Source organism: Rhinoderma darwinii, chromosome 1 (assembly GCF_050947455.1).
Source record: "Rhinoderma darwinii isolate aRhiDar2 chromosome 1, aRhiDar2.hap1, whole genome shotgun sequence".
In the NCBI taxonomy this organism is placed as follows: Eukaryota; Metazoa; Chordata; class Amphibia; order Anura; family Rhinodermatidae; genus Rhinoderma; species Rhinoderma darwinii.
Genome location: NC_134687.1, coordinates 6,846,530 through 6,864,103, shown reverse-complemented (window position 1 = coordinate 6,864,103; position 17,574 = coordinate 6,846,530). Strand labels below are relative to the sequence as shown.

Genomic DNA, 17,574 nt, shown 5'->3' with positions numbered 1-17,574 from the left:
AATGGTTGGTAGGGGATCAAATACTTATTTCTCTCTGCACAATGCAAATAAATATATATCATTTTGACTATGTGATTTTCTGTGTTTTTTTTTATATAATCTATCTCTCACTGGTAAAATTAACCTAGCCTAAAAATTCTAGACTGTTCATGTCTTTGACAGTGGGCAAACTTACAAAATCAGCAAGGGATCAAATACTGGTTCAAGGCCCTCTAGAGAAACTAATAAAAAAAAGTAAATAACGGTTAAATAAAGTTTTTATAATGTTCCAAAAAAATATATAAAAATTAAAATTAAAAAAAAAACCTTTTCCCATTTTTTTCCCCTAAAGCAATGTTAAAAAAATAAGTTAACATAACTGGTATCGCCGCATCCGTAAAAGTCTGAACTATCACAATATAGCTTTGTTTAACCCGCTCGGTGATCGCCATACAAAAAAATAAATAAAACATGCAAATTGCTATTTTTTGGTCACCTTAGCTCTCAAAAAAATGGAATAAAAAGTGATCAAAAGTCGCATGTACCCCAAAATGATATCACTGAAGACTACAGCTCGATCGCTAAATTGATGGAAAAATAATAATATCCTTTAGATAGCTGTCAACCAAATGTTTGTTTGGTGCCTAATGGCCCTTTTACACTGGCCAATTATCGGGCAAACGAGCGTCCATAGAACGATCAGCCAATGAATGAGCAAACACTCGGTTATCAGATGATTGTACCGTTTTAAATGCCGAAAATATTATCGTTGTCGGCAGCACCTCTCCCTGTGCTGCCGACATGACAGAAATGTATGAGGACGAGCGATCGTCGTACGTAGCTCCTTGTGACCAAACAAGCGCCGATCAACAAGCTGTCTCGTTGACCGGTGCTCATTTACATGGCCCACGTCGGGCCGTGTAAGAGTACCATAAGGTTAACCAGGACACACTATATGGTTTGCCTGCTGGAACCTCTTCAGTAGTGAGGGTTTAAAAATGGTATTGATATAGGTCATTATAGAATAGGATATTGACTATTGTGAAATCCCAAACTCCATCTACACAGAGAGCATTGCCCTAAAGAGGATGGATCTCTTCAAGGAAAACCCATACTTTCCATTAGGTTGTAAGAGAAACGAATCTTACATAGAACGTGAAGTGTCGCTGGGGGGGAGATGCTGGTCCCTTGACTGTCATGAGCTTTGCAGATATAGGACCCTGCATCTATTTTCGACAGTCTGCGTAGGACAAGCTCTTTCTCTTTCACGTGTTGTTTCAGACTGTTGCTGTTCTTATACCAAGTATATGCGGTTCCGTCCTCCGAGCCCCGGGTTGCCATACATGTCAATGTGACCTCTTTTCCTTCTTCAATTTCCGATGATGGTGAGATCACCACTCTAGCAGCTGTGGCAACACAAGAATTAAAAAGATTATTAAAAAAAGGAAGTTGTGGTAAATCTTTGCAAAACTAATAGAAAACGGTATACATAGAAATTCCGTAATAGTTACAGATGTAGCAGAGCTGAATTTGTCTTTGAACCTGTTCTTTTGTGCACTGTGATAATCCCTGAGTACAGATAATGCAGATGACACATTGTGATACTCCATGAGTTGTGCCAAATCACAAACTTTGCTGTACTGCGTCTGTGCTTCTAGTAATAGGGATTTTCTCTTTCTAGTAGAAGAAAAGGACAAACCTAGCCCTGTGAATCAGCCAATAGGATGCAGATCTCTATTTACAGCAGCCTACATTCTGCATTTTCATTTTTTAAATCAGACATTGTCTTAAAGATTAGCACTGCTGCCTTGCAGACCTCGGGACAAACTAGGAAAACATTTCCATAAAGTACTCCAGTTTCCTCCCACACATTGTGGGGAATCTATTAAGACTGGTGTTTATACGTCAGACTTAATAGAACAAAAAAAATGTGACGCATCTTTCGGCCGGGCCACGCGCCACAATTGTAATGCAACTACTGCGGCCTTGCATCATCTGTTTCCTCCACATCGATAATGAAATAAAAAACACACATACTCACCTCACCGCTCCTCTTCTCCCCTGCGGACGAGCAGCATCAGGCTCTTATATGCGACGCAGCACTTCATGATCATCATTGCTGCGTCACATACAATGTTCTTACGTTGTATGAGGCACACTGCAATGATGAAGGAGCCAGAGGGGAAGAGGAGGAGCGGAAAGGTAAGTATAATTGTTTCTCATTATTATTTAAATGTATTTGTTACATTTTTTTTTCATTAAATTTTATTATAAATGTTTTAACTTATTTGTCCGTTATAGATTTTTACTCTAATTTACGACAGTTTTCTAGAGTATATTATAATAAATTTGTCGGCCTCGGCGGTGACGTCCCTTTTACCGAAGCCACGCCTCTTTTGGTCAAAAATGGTGAGGGTGGCGCAAAAAGGCCAATGTCGCAATTGGCACCAGAAATTGCAATTTTTGTTTTTTTTTGCAACATTTCTACGCCAGAAAACTAATCTAGATAGGTTGATAAATTACTCCAAAGTCTTTCTATTGCTAGAAAACGACCATAGTGTATATTCTAGACAGAGTTGATTCGTTTGTGAGCCTCATAAAACATTCTCTACACAGCGGAATATGAATCACAAGCCTTTCCTTACTCATACAGATTGACGCTATTCTAGGAGCAGAATAATTTTTGTAGCAGTGATACCTTTGGACACTCACTATCCTCTATCCCTTGCCCGGAGATGATCTGAGGAATTTCTGTTAACTTTAAAGGGTTCTCCACTTTGGGAAATTCCTACTTGTTAGAAGGATCCCTTGAAAATAGGCAGATCACAAAGTGTCTCCTGCAGGGTCCCCCAGCGATCATATGTAATTTGTGGAGAAACCTGGCACTAAGTTTTCAATTTCCTGCAGCGCCACCACAGGGCAAACTAAGCATTACACAATGTGTTTTCTGTGTAATGCAGGACAGGACAAGTCCTCCAGAGAGTGAGAGAGACACTCTATGTAACTGCTCTCCACTCTGACCAAGAGATTAAGATCCTATAAACCGGACCCCCCTCTAGTAACTCAGAATTCCCTAATAGGGTGTATGAGAATGTTTTTTTTTTACACTGGACAACCCCTTTTATGACAAGTTTAGGGCCCCGTGCCCACTTCAGTTTTTTCCTTCAGGGTGCTATCCGTTTTTGTCACTGATAGCACCCTGAACCCATTCATTTCAATGGCCCCATGCACAGTTATTTAAACGGATCCGTTGTTCCGTTCCGTGCAAAGTAGAGCATGTCCTACTTTGCTCAGTGATTCAGTGACCGTGAAAGCCGATAGAAGTCAATGGGTCCGTCAAAAACACGGATGGCACACGGAACGCTTCCGTGTGCTGTCCGTTTTTGACGGATCCGTTGCCATAGCAACGGCTGGGTGGGCCAAAGTTCACAGACATGTGACAAGTTCAAATTAAGTTTACATCCGTATTTAAAAATGGAAAAACGGAAGCCAAATGGAAGCACAACGTCCGTGTAAAACGGAAACACGGAACAGAAACGGAGTGTACACGGAAACAAAAACGGACACACGGATCCGTCAAAAACGGCCGATAAAACAGTGATGGAAGTGTACATGAGGCCTAATATAGCAATTATCTACCCAAGGAATTACTTTTCATCATGTATAGGTAAGAATATAAGCCAAAAAAGTAAGTCACTACTACTAACATTCAACTGCAAACTGAAGACTTGTAGATGAGTTTCCAAGAGAATTCTTAGCGAAGCAGCTGTACAACCCTTCATCGGACATCTTCACATCCCGGATTTCCAGTCTCAGAGAGTTTCCATTTGATATCTCATGAACTCTCTGGCTGGGGGCAGAATCAGAGCTGGAGTTTCCTATTAGATTTCCATCCTTGTACAATTGTATCTCTGAGAAGGGTTTGCTGACCACTATGCAGTGAATTATTGCCAGGTTGCCATGTTGAGTCTCAAGGAACGAGGAAAGTGATGGAATTCTTGGAGGGTCTACACGATAGACAGGAAAAAATTAAGTGAATGTCACTTATAATAAATTATTACGTAACAGTCTTGACATTTTCTGCTAATACTTTAGGATCCTTTCACTTTTTGTACTTCATACATCAAAGCAACTGATCGACCTTGATCAAAGGGAGGACAAGTGTAAGTGAGGGACACAACTCTTTGTGGGATCTAGACCCAGGTTTTTATTAAAAAAACTCAAAAACCCGATGAAAACTGCACTGGATGCATATTTTTTTTTTTAGCCACAACTGGGACAGAATCCAACAAAGAGAAGTAGAAGTTCTTCTTTTATATTTGTTATTAGGATCTACTTCTGGGTATTACGCAGAATCGACTTATTAGAAACAAATGAAGGTTTATGAATGGAAATACAATTCACTAGTCAATTAAATCATATCGAACCAACGCATAATCTGTAATGAAGGTGGCGCCACCTTTGGTCAAAATGGTAAAAAATCCTGTATTGATTAATTTCACACTCTAACTTTATAGGGCTTGAAGCAAAGTTTTTGTTTTTCTGAAACAGAACTCCATATCCCGTCTGTCAGCGTTGCCGACCAGATTTTTTCTTTCTCCTAGACAACTTATCCAAAAATAAGAGACAACCCAAAATTTTTGCAAACCCAAAATTATTTAGATAATAAGTGAAGTATGTCTATATCTTAACCTACTGATATGAGCGTATTAGTTAGTATTACTGAGATCTGCGCAAACTTCTACAGCTTCATAAAAATCACGAACAGATCAGGTTTTTTTTACAGAGACTGGAAAAAAATTCCCCTATTTTTTTTAATGACTGGCTATAAATTTCCAGTTGGTTGGCAACCCTGCCTTGTGGGGGAGCTCACTGCATAGTGTTTATATGATGTACACTATAATAAAACAGTCAGCTCCTAAGCTCCCCCTACTGGGGACCGCTGGCTGACAGAATTTTATCATTTAGCTCTAATGCGGAGGATTTGGGGATTTATATCTGAAAAATGATGTTCTGACTGTTATACAGATATATCATTTAATAAAGAAATCAATCAGAATTAAAGTTACTACAGATGTAGTCGTCTTTATCTTGACTTTTAACGCATTAAATAAACAGTGGCTAGTTCTCTTATCTTGACATTTTCAATTACTTTTCAATGGATGTTGTTGTATGATATCACGCTGCAGCAAGTGATCAGAGTCAAGTTAAAGATGGCTACATCCGTATACTCATAAGCTACGTAGATGTCTTACTAGATAAATTAGCCAAAAAAACTAGTGTGTATGGTGTTTTCCAGGCTTTTTCCCAACAGCAGATATTGGGAGAAAGAAGGATCGGACATGTTGGATATCAACATGCCCATTCTTTGTTTCCGCGTGAGCTAAACCCCTTTCCAAACCCCTCTGACTTATTCCCCTCTGGCCGAGCTGCGCGTGCATGTTTATGATGAAGTTGAAAGGAATAGCTGTTGGCCGAGCGTGCATGTTTATGATGAAGTTGAAAGGAATAGCTGTTGGCCGAGCGTGCATGTTTATGGTGGTGTCGGGAGAAATAGCTGTCAGACGACACCTTTACTCACATATTAGGGCATATGGAGGTCATAGAGGACCGTCCGCCACTTGCCAGAACAGTTCTCTACATGCTCTGGCGGACCCGGTACATGCATCCTGCACTACAGCGGGCCATTCGTTTGAACGGTCAGCATGTAATTCTAAAGCGGCTTCCACCTGGCAATAGCAGCTAATTGGTAAGGGAGGAGTGAAGGAAGCCAGACCAGACCGGGACATGATCAGCTAATTTCTTTTTGAAAAGGGGATGTCTTTATGAGAGAATTCCTTTAAAAAGAAGAAATTCACTTCCAGGCTAAAACTCTGCTGTTTACATAAAGTTCAATACATTGTTAAAACATCATTATGGTAAAGAACCAAAATCAACCTCCAGACGTGAGAAAGAATTCTTCACGAAAAGTAGAAGAAGAATGTCTCCTGTGTTTAAACTGAAGGCCCTGACTCAATATAACAACACGTATGGTAAATAAAGGGTTAACGTAGACTCACACATCACATTTATTAGGACGGGGGCGGATGTATCGCTGCCTTTGTCATTTTGCACCTTGCAGTAATAATAACCGGCATCACTGATGGAAACTCCCGGGAAGCTGAGAGATCTCAATGAACTTTCTTTTATCCAGACGTCGTTCTTGAACCAGCTGTAGTGAAGTTCATCAGGCCTGGCGCCCGGAACCTCACATGTCAGGGTCATCATCAACCCTTCTTTGATATTTGGTGAAGGAGAAACCACGGACATTGCAGCTGTAGAAATAAAACAAAACTAATAAACTAATAAGTCATAGTAGTATATTCAACACCCATAAAACTCTAATCACCTGACAAGATGTGGGATTCATAAGCATTAACTAATAATTTATGAATATTTCATCATTTCCATTGGATATTAATAATCTATAACAACTATTCCCTATTTGTTCAGCACACTGTATATAATGCCCAGAATATCGAGTTATATGTTAGTGGACATGATCCTAACTTAAAGTAGTATACTCCAGAGCTGCATTCATAATTTTTCTGATAGGCATTGGAAACTGTCAATAAGCTTGTTAGTAAACACATCCCTTCAGGAAAGTAGCTCTAAGAGCTGTGGAGGTAGAAACCATGACCTGGTGCCTGAGTGGGCCCAAAAGGTCCTTTGCCACCTAAGAAGACACTGGTATTATACATGTCATATAGTAGGTGGGGGACCCTGTTACAGATTTTGCACCGAGGCTCAGGAGTAGAGATGAGCGAACCGGGACAACCGAACCCGGTTTCGGTCCGAACTTCAGGAAAAGTTCGGTTCGCAGCGAATCCGAACTTTACCGGGTTCGGCCGAACCCGTTTTGACCGAACCCGGCTACATTTTGGCGCCTGCCACATGTTACATCTAAAATGGAGGATTACAGAAGATCACCTGACATCAGGCTACCCCATAATGCCTTGCAAACGGCTCTCCCAGCCAATCGGGAGGCAGCATAGGGGCGGGCTCAAGCCTGCAATAAAAGTCTATGCACGGAGCTCAGCGGCCATTTTACAGACAGGAGCTGTAGGGATAGCATCTCTTTGCAGTAAGGGAAAGCTTTAGGAATCTAAAAGGCAGGAATTCAGAAATCGAAGGGGCTCATCCACTACTCACTACTCAACCAGTGTGTGAATACGCTTTTATAAGGGGCTCATCCCCGTTGCATCCAACTTGCAATACAGGCAGCCTTTGTAGTAGTGGTAGTAGTAGTACTACAAGGCCCAGCATTCCCTGAGTGCACTGCAGCGAGGCTGATTGAAATTCTCATTCATTGCCATTTGCCAAGCCAGTGTCCGTGTGTGAACACGCTTTTAAAAGGGGCTCATCCCTGGCCGTTATTAACAGGATAACAATCCAACTTGCCATACAGGCAGCCTAGTAGTACTACAAGGCCCAGCATTCCCTGAGTGCACTGCAGCGAGGCTGATTGAAATTCTCATTCATTGCCATTTGCCAAGCCAGTGTCCGTGTGTGAACACGCTTTTAAAAGGGGCTCATCCCTGGCCGTTATTAACAGGATAACAATCCAACTTGCCATACAGGCAGCCTAGTAGTACTACAAGGCCCAGCATTCCCTGAGTGCACTGCAGCGAGGCTGATTGAAATTCTCATTCATTGCCATTTGCCAAGCCAGTGTCCGTGTGTGAATACGCTTTTAAAAGGGGCTCATCCCTGGAATAACAATCCAACTTGCCATACAGGCAGCCTAGTAGTACTACAAGGCCCAGCATTCCCTGAGTGCACTGCAGCGAGGCTGATTGAAATTCTCATTCATTGCCATTTGCCAAGCCAGTGTCCGTGTGTGAATACGCTTTTAGAAGGGGCTCATCCCCATTGCATCCAACTTGCAATACAGGCAGCCTTTGTAGTAGTGGTAGTAGTAGTACTACAAGGCCCAGCATTCCCTGAGTGCACTGCAGCGAGGCTGATTGAAATTCTCATTCATTGCCATTTGCCAAGCCAGTGTCCGTGTGTGAACACGCTTTTAAAAGGGGCTCATCCCTGGCCGTTATTAACAGGATAACAATCCAACTTGCCATACAGGCAGCCTAGTAGTACTACAAGGCCCAGCATTCCCTGAGTGCACTGCAGCGAGGCTGATTGAAATTCTCATTCATTGCCATTTGCCAAGCCAGTGTCCGTGTGTGAATACGCTTTTAGAAGGGGCTCATCCCCATTGCATCCAACTTGCAATACAGGCAGCCTTTGTAGTAGTGGTAGTAGTAGTACTACAAGGCCCAGCATTCCCTGAGTGCACTGCAGCGAGGCTGATTGAAATTCTCATTCATTGCCATTTGCCAAGCCAGTGTCCGTGTGTGAACACGCTTTTAAATGGGGCTCATCCCTGGCCGTTATTAACAGGATAACAATCCAACTTGCCATACAGGCAGCCTAGTAGTACTACAAGGCCCAGCATTCCCTGAGTGCACTGCAGCGAGGCTGATTGAAATTCTCATTCATTGCCATTTGCCAAGCCAGTGTCCGTGTGTGAACACGCTTTTAAAAGGGGCTCATCCCTGGCCGTTATTAACAGGATAACAATCCAACTTGCCATACAGGCAGCCTAGTAGTACTACAAGGCCCAGCATTCCCTGAGTGCACTGCAGCGAGGCTGATTGAAATTCTCATTCATTGCCATTTGCCAAGCCAGTGTCCGTGTGTGAATACGCTTTTAAAAGGGGCTCTGAAATGTCTGGGAAAAAAAAGGTTGTGAAAGGACGGGGTAGAGGAAGAAACACCCATGCCGTCTCCTCTTCCAGTCCAAATGTTGGATCTGTTGGTGCCAGACCCAGTAGCAGCATTTGTGGCACAAGACATGTGCCCAGTTCCACTAGTAGCAGCTGCCATGTGCCTGCTAGTAGTAGTATCAGCAAGCCAGACTTGTCCATCTCCTCCGGTGGGCGGGTTACTTTAGACAATACGGCCATTGTGGACTGGTTGGCTGGCTCGCGGTCATCTCAGCAGGAAGACTCTGACGATCTGGCTTCAAGCCAGGTTTCGTTGGATTCCAGATCCTCTACAGTTCCTTGGCACGGTGACAGTAGTAATATAGGTATTTCTAGCGTTTCCATTCCATCATCTATGTCTTCGCTCCCCCTTCCTAGCGGGAAGCCATCTTTCCTGAGAGTCCTAAGAGACATCTCCTCGGGTGCGAAGGAAGATACTGAACAACATAGTGATGATGATGATTTGTTTTCCGCGAGTCAGCCAACGGAGTGTGTTGCGGCGGTGGTGGAGGTGGAAGCGGTGACCGAGACGCATAGCTGCGGTAGTGGGGGTGTTGGTGGTGGTAGCCGTGGTGGCAGACGCAGTAATGAGGGGGGGCATGGAGCCCGCCATGATGTCACATCACATTCACAACACAGTGACAGAAGTGGCGGGGATGATGAGGAAGGCTATGATGATGATGTTGTTTTAGACAGGACGTGGGAACCAGGTGACGAGGTGATGACGGCGTCAGAGGAGGAGGGTAGTAGTGGCGGCACTGGATGTGATAAACAGCCAAGCCGAGGTAGGGGCAGAAGTCAATCTGCAAAACGTTGCAGCGGTAGGGTCAGCTCAGGAGCCGGTGACGGCGACACAGATGCTGGTGTAGGTTCCCGAAAAAAGCCTGCCAGACAAGGGGCAAGCTCGGGTGGTTGTGGTGGTGGTGGTGGTGGTGGTGGACGTGGTACTACCTCTTTACGGTACTCTGCCGTGTGGCAATTTTTCTGTACCTTCCCAGAGGAGGAAAACATGGCACAGTGCCGTATCTGCAAGCAGAAAGTAAGGCGTGGGCAGGGCAGCAATGTAGGAACTACTGCTCTACGTAAACACATGGAACGGCATCACAAGGCCATGTGGGACAATCAACATGCCCCACCATCATGTACATCTAATGAAGACCCCTCTTCCGCTGCTGCTGCTGCTCCGAGTCCCTGTCATCTAAGTAGTAGCCAGGCCTTATCCACCATGTCGTTGTCATCATCATCATCACTGTCATCTAGTGCTCCTCCTATGTCCCGTCAGTTATCCATTACGGAATCGTTGTCCAATAAGCAACAATATATACCCAGTCATCCACTTGTCGTGCGGCTTAATTCACACCTGGCAAAGTTGTTGGTGGTGCAGTCGCTGCCGTACCACCTGGTCGACTCCGCCGGCTTCAAGCAATTGATGGCGTGCGCTCAGCCTAGGTGGCGAATACCTAGCCGACATTACTTCTCCAAAACAGCTGTCCCTGCCTTGCACAAGCATGTGGAGGAAAAGGTGTGCCAGTCCTTGCAATTATCCGTGTGCAGCAGGGTACATGCCACCGTCGACACGTGGAGCAGCAACTATGGGCAGGGACAGTACATGTCTTTCACGGCCCACTGGGTCAATATTTTGCAGTCCGATGCACCACCGCAGCAATGCCAGGAATTACCACCTCCACGCTTGTATGTTTCTAGTTCAACTCCGGACACCAGGCGCCTACCATCCTTCTCCTCCTACTCCTCCTCCTCCTCCTTGCCTTCCTCCTTGGAGGTCTTCCCGTCCCCGACAGGACACATCGTATCTTCCACTCCTCCTCCCTCCTCTTTTCATAGGTGCAAGGTGAAGCGCCACAACGCTGTCTTACACCTGCTGAGCCTGGGCGAGAAAAGCCACACAGGGCAGGAGCTGCTGCTGTGCATCAAGGAGGAAATCGCACGCTGGCTGTCTCCTCTGAAACTCACACTGGGCAATGTTGTCTCTGATAACGGCAAGAACGTTGTGGCTGCACTGCGTCTAGGTCACCTGACACACGCTCCTTGCATGGCACATGTGATCAATCTGGTCATAACACGCTTCTTAAAGTCATATGTTGGTTTGAAGGGTGTGCTGGCCATGTCCAGGAGGGTTTGCGTTCGCTTTAGACGTTCGTATGCATTTAAGCACGCCCTCCTGGACTTGCAGCGTCAAAACAATCTCCCAGAACACAGCCTGATTTGCGACGTTCCAACACGATGGAATTCCACCCTGCACATGTTGGACCGTCTGTACGAACAGCGGAAAGCCGTGAATGATTTCCTGATGCAACAGACGGGCAGCGTTTGGAGCCAGTGTAATTTCGAGCTCAGGCACTGGCAGCTGGTTAGAGACGCATGTCGCGTTTTGAGGCCCTTTGAAGAGGCCACACGATTTGTGAGCCGTGACGCTAGCGGAATGAACGATGTTATGCCGCTGATATTCATTATGGAGCAAACGCTCACAGCGATGATTCAGCAAAGGATGGAGGAAGGATCACATCTGGCTATGGATGTTGAGGAGGAGGAGGAGGATGAGGAAACAGGACCTGAAGAGGAGCTGGATTTGGAGATGGAATCACAGGAAGGGATAGGGGACGAGGCAGCCGCACAACATGACAGTGATGGTGGTGATGACGAGTCTGACGACGACCTTGATGATGGACAACCATGGCAGTATGGGGCGGAGATGGAACCAACCGGGCCCTCTGAAACGCTGGCCAGGATGGCGAGCTGTATGCTTCGTTACTTGCGCGCTGACTGTCGTATTGTTAGCATGAAGCAAAGAGATGACTACTGGATAGCCACACTTTTAGACCCTCGGTATAAAGCCAGAATGGGGGAGTTTTTTGCGCCTTCCGAGAGGGAGGCAAAATTGGCTTATTATAGAGAGAAGCTATGCAGCCAGCTTGTCATGGCTTTCAAACGGCAGACACCCGCTGCAAGCATGTCTGACCGGGGGGCCACTCTCCGCTCCCCACTGTCTCATCGTTCCACCGCCTCTGGCAGAGCTACCTCTGCAATAGGCGGCAGCCGTGGCAGCAGCGGCAGCAGCAGCAGCAGCCAATTCAGTTTGGAAAATATGATGACAACATTTTTACATCCAATACCACGACCTGACACACATCGTAGTCACCAAAGGGATGTTCACCATCTCCAGGTGCAGCACCTAAACAACCAGGTTCACTCGTACTTGGACTGTGCCCTTTCTCCGTCAGAAATGCTGATCCCAGACCCCATGGACTTCTGGGTCAGCAGATTGGATCATTGGCAAGAACTGGCCCAGTTTGCCATGGGTGTACTGTCTTGTCCACCCTCCAGTGTAGCGTCAGAGAGGGTATTCAGCGCAGCAGGGGGCTTCGTCACCCCTACGCGAACAAGATTGTCCGCCAACAGCTTGGAAAATCTCACGTTTCTGAAAATGAATCAAGCGTGGATCGGTGAGGATTTTAAAACCCCTGTGCCTGATGCCACTGATTAGATCTTACATTGCTGCTGCTGCTGCCGCCTGCTACTGCCGCCTGCTACTATGGGATTCTGTCCTGTCCACTCTTTTTTTAATGTGCCGCTGTTGGTGCTGCAGCTGCTACTACTTCTACCACCAATCCACCCCAGTGCCGTCTGCTACAAGCAGGCCTGCCCCACCAGAGGGCTTTGTCCTGTGACTCTCCAGTCTCTTTTTTTAATGTGCTGCTACTACTGCTACTACTGCTTGCACCCTTGCTGTCTGTGTTGGCTACCTCGACTACTACCACCAATACACCTCCACTGCCGCCCGTCTGCTACAAGCAGGCCTGAGGCCTGCCCCACCACAGGGCTTTGCCCTCCTCTGACTGTCCAGTCTCTTTTTTTAATGTGCTGCTACTACTGCTACTACTGCTTGCACCCTTGCTGTCTGTGTTGGCTACCTCGACTACTACCACCAATACACCTCCACTGCCGCCCGTCTGCTACAAGCAGGCCTGAGGCCTGCCCCACCACAGGGCTTTGTCCTCCTCTGACTGTCCAGTCTCTTTTTTTAATGTGCTGCTACTACTGCTACTACTGCTTGCACCCTTGCTGTCTGTGTTGGCTACCTCGACTACTACCACCAATACACCTCCACTGCCGCCCGTCTGCTACAAGCAGGCCTGAGGCCTGCCCCACCACAGGGCTTTGCCCTCCTCTGACTGTCCAGTCTCTTTTTTTAATGTGCTGCTACTACTGCTACTACTGCTTGCACCCTTGCTGTCTGTGTTGGCTACCTCGACTACTACCACCAATACACCTCCACTGCCGCCCGTCTGCTACAAGCAGGCCTGAGGCCTGCCCCACCACAGGGCTTTGCCCTCCTCTGACTGTCCAGTCTCTTTTTTTAATGTGCTGCTACTACTGCTACTACTGCTTGCACCCTTGCTGTCTGTGTTGGCTACCTCGACTACTACCACCAATACACCTCCACTGCCGCCCGTCTGCTACAAGCAGGCCTGAGGCCTGCCCCACCACAGGGCTTTGTCCTCCTCTGACTGTCCAGTCTCTTTTTTTAATGTGCTGCTACTACTGCTACTACTGCTTGCACCCTTGCTGTCTGTGTTGGCTACCTCGGCTACTACCACCAATACACCTCCACTGCCGCCCGTCTGCTACAAGCAGGCCTGAGGCCTGCCCCACCACAGGGCTTTGTCCTCCTGTGACTGTCCAGTCTCTTTTTTTTAATGTGCTGCTACTACTGCTACTACTGCTTGCACCCTTGCTGTCTGTGTTGGCTACCTCTAATACCACCAATACACCTACACTGCCGCCCGTCTGCTACAAGCAGGCCTACCCCACCACAGGGCTATGTCCTGTGACTGTCGTCCAGTCTCTTTTTTTAATGTGCTGCTGCTACTACCAGTCCTACCACCCTTGCTGTCTGTGTTGGCTAGTCTACCTCTACTACCACCAATACACCTCCACTGCCGTCTGCTACAAGCAGGCCTGAGGCCTGCCCCACCACAGGGCTTTGCCCTCCTCTGACTGTCCAGTCTCTTTTTTTAATGTGCTGCTACTACTGCTACTACTGCTTGCACCCTTGCTGTCTGTGTTGGCTACCTCTAATACCACCAATACACCTACACTGCCGCCCGTCTGCTACAAGCAGGCCTACCCCACCACAGGGCTATGTCCTGTGACTGTCGTCCAGTCTCTTTTTTTAATGTGCTGCTGCTACTACCAGTCTACCACCCTTGCTGTCTGTGTTGGCTAGTCTACCTCTACTACCACCAATACACCTCCACTGCCGTCTGCTACAAGCAGGCCTGAGGCCTGCCCCACCACAGGGCTATGTCCTCCTGTGACTGTCCAGTCTCTTTTTTTAATGTGCTGCTACTACTGCTACTACTGCTTGCACCCTTGCTGTCTGTGTTGGCTACCTCGACTACTACCACCAATAAACCTCCACTGCCACCCGTCTGCTACAAGCAGGCCTGCCCCACCACAGGGCTTTGTCCTGTGACTGTCGTCCAGTGTCTTTTAATGTGCTGCTACTACTCACCCTTGCCAATAAAAAGGGTCAATTTTTGGAGGGCTTGTGAAAAGCCATTGCTTGTTGCTTTTACATCCATGTATGGAAGAACCCCGGCAGGCATCTGCCAATAAAAAGGGTCAATTTTTGGAGGGCTTGTGAAAAGCCATTGCTTGTTGCTTTAATGCTTTTACATCCATGTATGGAAGAACCCCGGCAGGCATCTGCCAATAAAAAGGGTCAATTTTTGGAGGGCTTGTGAAAAGCCATTGCTTGTTGCTTTAATGCTTTTACATCCATGTATGGAAGAACCCCGGCAGGCATCTGCCAATAAAAAGGGTCAATTTTTGGAGGGCTTGTCAAAAGCCATTGCTTGTTGCTTTAATGCTTTTACATCCATGTATGGAAGAACCCCGGCAGGCATCTGCCAATAAAAAGGGTCAATTTTTGGAGGGCTTGTGAAAAGCCATTGCTTGTTGCTTTAATGCTTTTACATCAATGTATGGAAGAACCCCGGCAGGCATCTGCCAATAAAAAGGGTCAATTTTTGGAGGGCTTGTCAAAAGCCATTGCTTGTTGCTTTAATGCTTTTACATCCATGTATGGAAGAACCCCGGCAGGCATCTGCCAATAAAAAGGGTAAATTTTTGGAGGGCTTGTGAAAAGCCATTGATTGTTGCTTTTACATCAATGTATGGAAGAACCCCGGCAGGCATCTGCCAATAAAAAGGGTCAATTTTTGGAGGGCTTGTGAAAAGCCATTGCTTGTTGCTTTTACATCCATGTATGGATGAACCCCGGCAGGCATCTGCCAATAAAAAGGGTCAATTTTTGGAGGGCTTGTCAAAAGCCATTGCTTCTTCTTTTACCACCTTATATGTATGAACCCTGGCAGGCATCAGCCGCCTAAAATGGTAAATTTTTGTACCTTTTTTAACAATGCATTAAGCATACAACATGCACAAGTGCAGTGGTTTCTGTTAGTTATCTCCGTGTCCCATCCGTTTTCCTAGAGCCATACATGTTGGCGTAACTTTGACACCAACTTTGCATTAAAGACAGCTCAAAAGTACTTGGATACACTCATGGGTGACCTAAGAGTGTTATACAGGGCTTCTAGGGCTTTAAAACAGTGTTATACACGATTTTTAGGGGCTTTCTTGTATTACAGGTTCGGTCAGAACTAGTTCGGTCCGAATCGAACTTTTGCACGAAATTCGGCGAACTTGCCGAACCGAACTTTTCATAAGTTCGCTCATCTCTACTCAGGAGCTTCAAGATATGCCTTTCCACCCCTTACAGCTCAGCTGAGTTTAAAAAGTTCCCTATATGAGGTTATTGTGTAGTGCCTGGTGCTAAGGCAACACTTTCCAATATCCATCCCTTTACAGACACTGAACAGGCAGGGTATGCTTGGTTATTTGATCTCAGCATCGAGGAGAATTATAATTTCAGCTCTGGCTATATATATTTTTTTGATTACCCCTTTCCCCCTTAAAAAATTAAGTTATTTAATACATTATATGTACCCTGAAATGGTGTCATTAAGAAATACAACTCATCCCACAAAAATAAGGCCTTCTACGGCCATGTGGACAGTGAAATAAAAAAGATGAAAAAACGAAAAAAAAAAAACCTAAATGTTGCGTTCTTAAGGCCAAGACTAGGCCACCTACTTAAGGGGTTAATATTATATATTTAATGTTTTCTCCAAAATTGTTCAGAGGGGTTTTCTAGGTACTAGGAAACCCCCTAAGTTTGCCCATGACTGACCAAACTTAAGTAGTGCCAAAATAATACCCTAACACCATGCAAAAATAGTGCTCAAACAATCCTACCATACAGCACAATAATATCATAGTGTCTACTGCACACCTTTAAAGGGTAACTAAACCTTCAACAAACTTCTGACATGTCATAGTGACATGTCAGAAGTTTTGATTGGTGGGGGTCCGAGCACTGAGACCCCCACCAATTGCTAAAACTAAGCGGCAGAAGCGCTCGTGTGAGCGCTGAGCCGCTTCGTTTCTGTTTGGCTTATACCAGAAATAAATGAGCCCATACACCACTACATTGATTTCCAAAAAAAGCCGAACAGAAACTAAGCCGCTTCGTTTTAGCGATTGGTGGGGGTCTCCATGTCATGACATGTCAGAAGTTTGTTGAACGTTTAGTTACCCTTTAAAGTGTAGCTAAATGTTTGACAAACTTCTGACATGTCATCGAGACATGTCAGAAGTTTGGACTGGTGGGGGTCCGAGTACAGAGACCCCTACCAATCGCTAGAACTAAGCAGCTTAAGCCCTCGTGTGAGCGCTCAGCCGCTTCGTGTCTGTTCGGCTTTTTCTGGGAAGCCGATGTATCGGAGTACGGGCTCATAGACTTTCTATTGAGTCCGTATACCGATACAAGTGGCTGAGCGCTCACACAAGTACTTCTGCCGCTTAGTTAGCGATTGGTGGGCGTCTCAGTGCTTGGACCCCCACCAATAAAAACTTCTGACATGTCACTATGACATGTCAGAAGTTTGTTGAACGTTTAGTTACCCTTTAGGAGCAGTGAAGAAGACCCCCAGAGGGTGGAGGCCTTTTGGCCTCTCTTTTATCATTTAGCCCGCATGTTATTAGTAGCTCTTTTATCTAAAGCCTTTTATTTATATTAACTGATCCTTTCATTGGAGAATGTATTTTCTAGTTGACATCTCACTCGATGAATAATTAACATTTCTGCAGCTGGAAAATAAATCCATGAAGTCAGCATATAAAGGGAATTTTTTTTTATCGTAACTGAGTTTCATTTCTCATTAATAAAAAAAAGAACACAATATGATTTACTTTATGCCAGAGTCAAACTTTCACTTCTTGTGCACTGAGATATTTTTTTTAATTTTTTTTAAATTTCATTTTGAAATTCATGTGAACACTTTGAGTCAACTGAGAAAAGAACATTTATAATGGAATAGCAATCATTTTGTATGTAGAACATTATTTCCCCATAATCCTTGTATAGTGTGACATTTAAGCCCTAAATGACCAAACACTTTTCAGCAATTTAACTGGCCAGACTTATTTTGTTTTTTCAAACCTTTTCTTATAAAAATATAGTTTTCAATATATATATATATATATATATATATATATATATATATATATATATATATATATATATATATATATATAATATTTTGCATAAGAATTATTTTCTTTTTGAGGAGGATTTTTTTCTACAGACCCAAGGGACAGAGATGGGGAGCAATGTTGCTCTGACTTACACAAACATGTATATGGA

The 17,574-nt window shown here is 45.1% G+C and overlaps 1 protein-coding gene across 1 annotated transcript in view; it reads right to left on the bottom strand.

Moving 5' to 3' along the window:
• Positions 1 to 17,574, bottom strand: part of SIGLEC1 (sialic acid binding Ig like lectin 1) — a 123,542-nt gene that overhangs the window by 42,734 nt on the left and 63,234 nt on the right. Inside the window, exons 8-10 of the mRNA XM_075855560.1 lie at positions 6,039 to 6,293; positions 3,687 to 3,986; positions 1,128 to 1,385 (exon numbers count right to left, since the gene is read on the bottom strand). Of these exons, the coding sequence (XP_075711675.1) occupies positions 1,128 to 1,385; positions 3,687 to 3,986; positions 6,039 to 6,293 (813 nt within the window). The remainder of the gene's footprint in view (positions 1 to 1,127; positions 1,386 to 3,686; positions 3,987 to 6,038; positions 6,294 to 17,574) is intronic.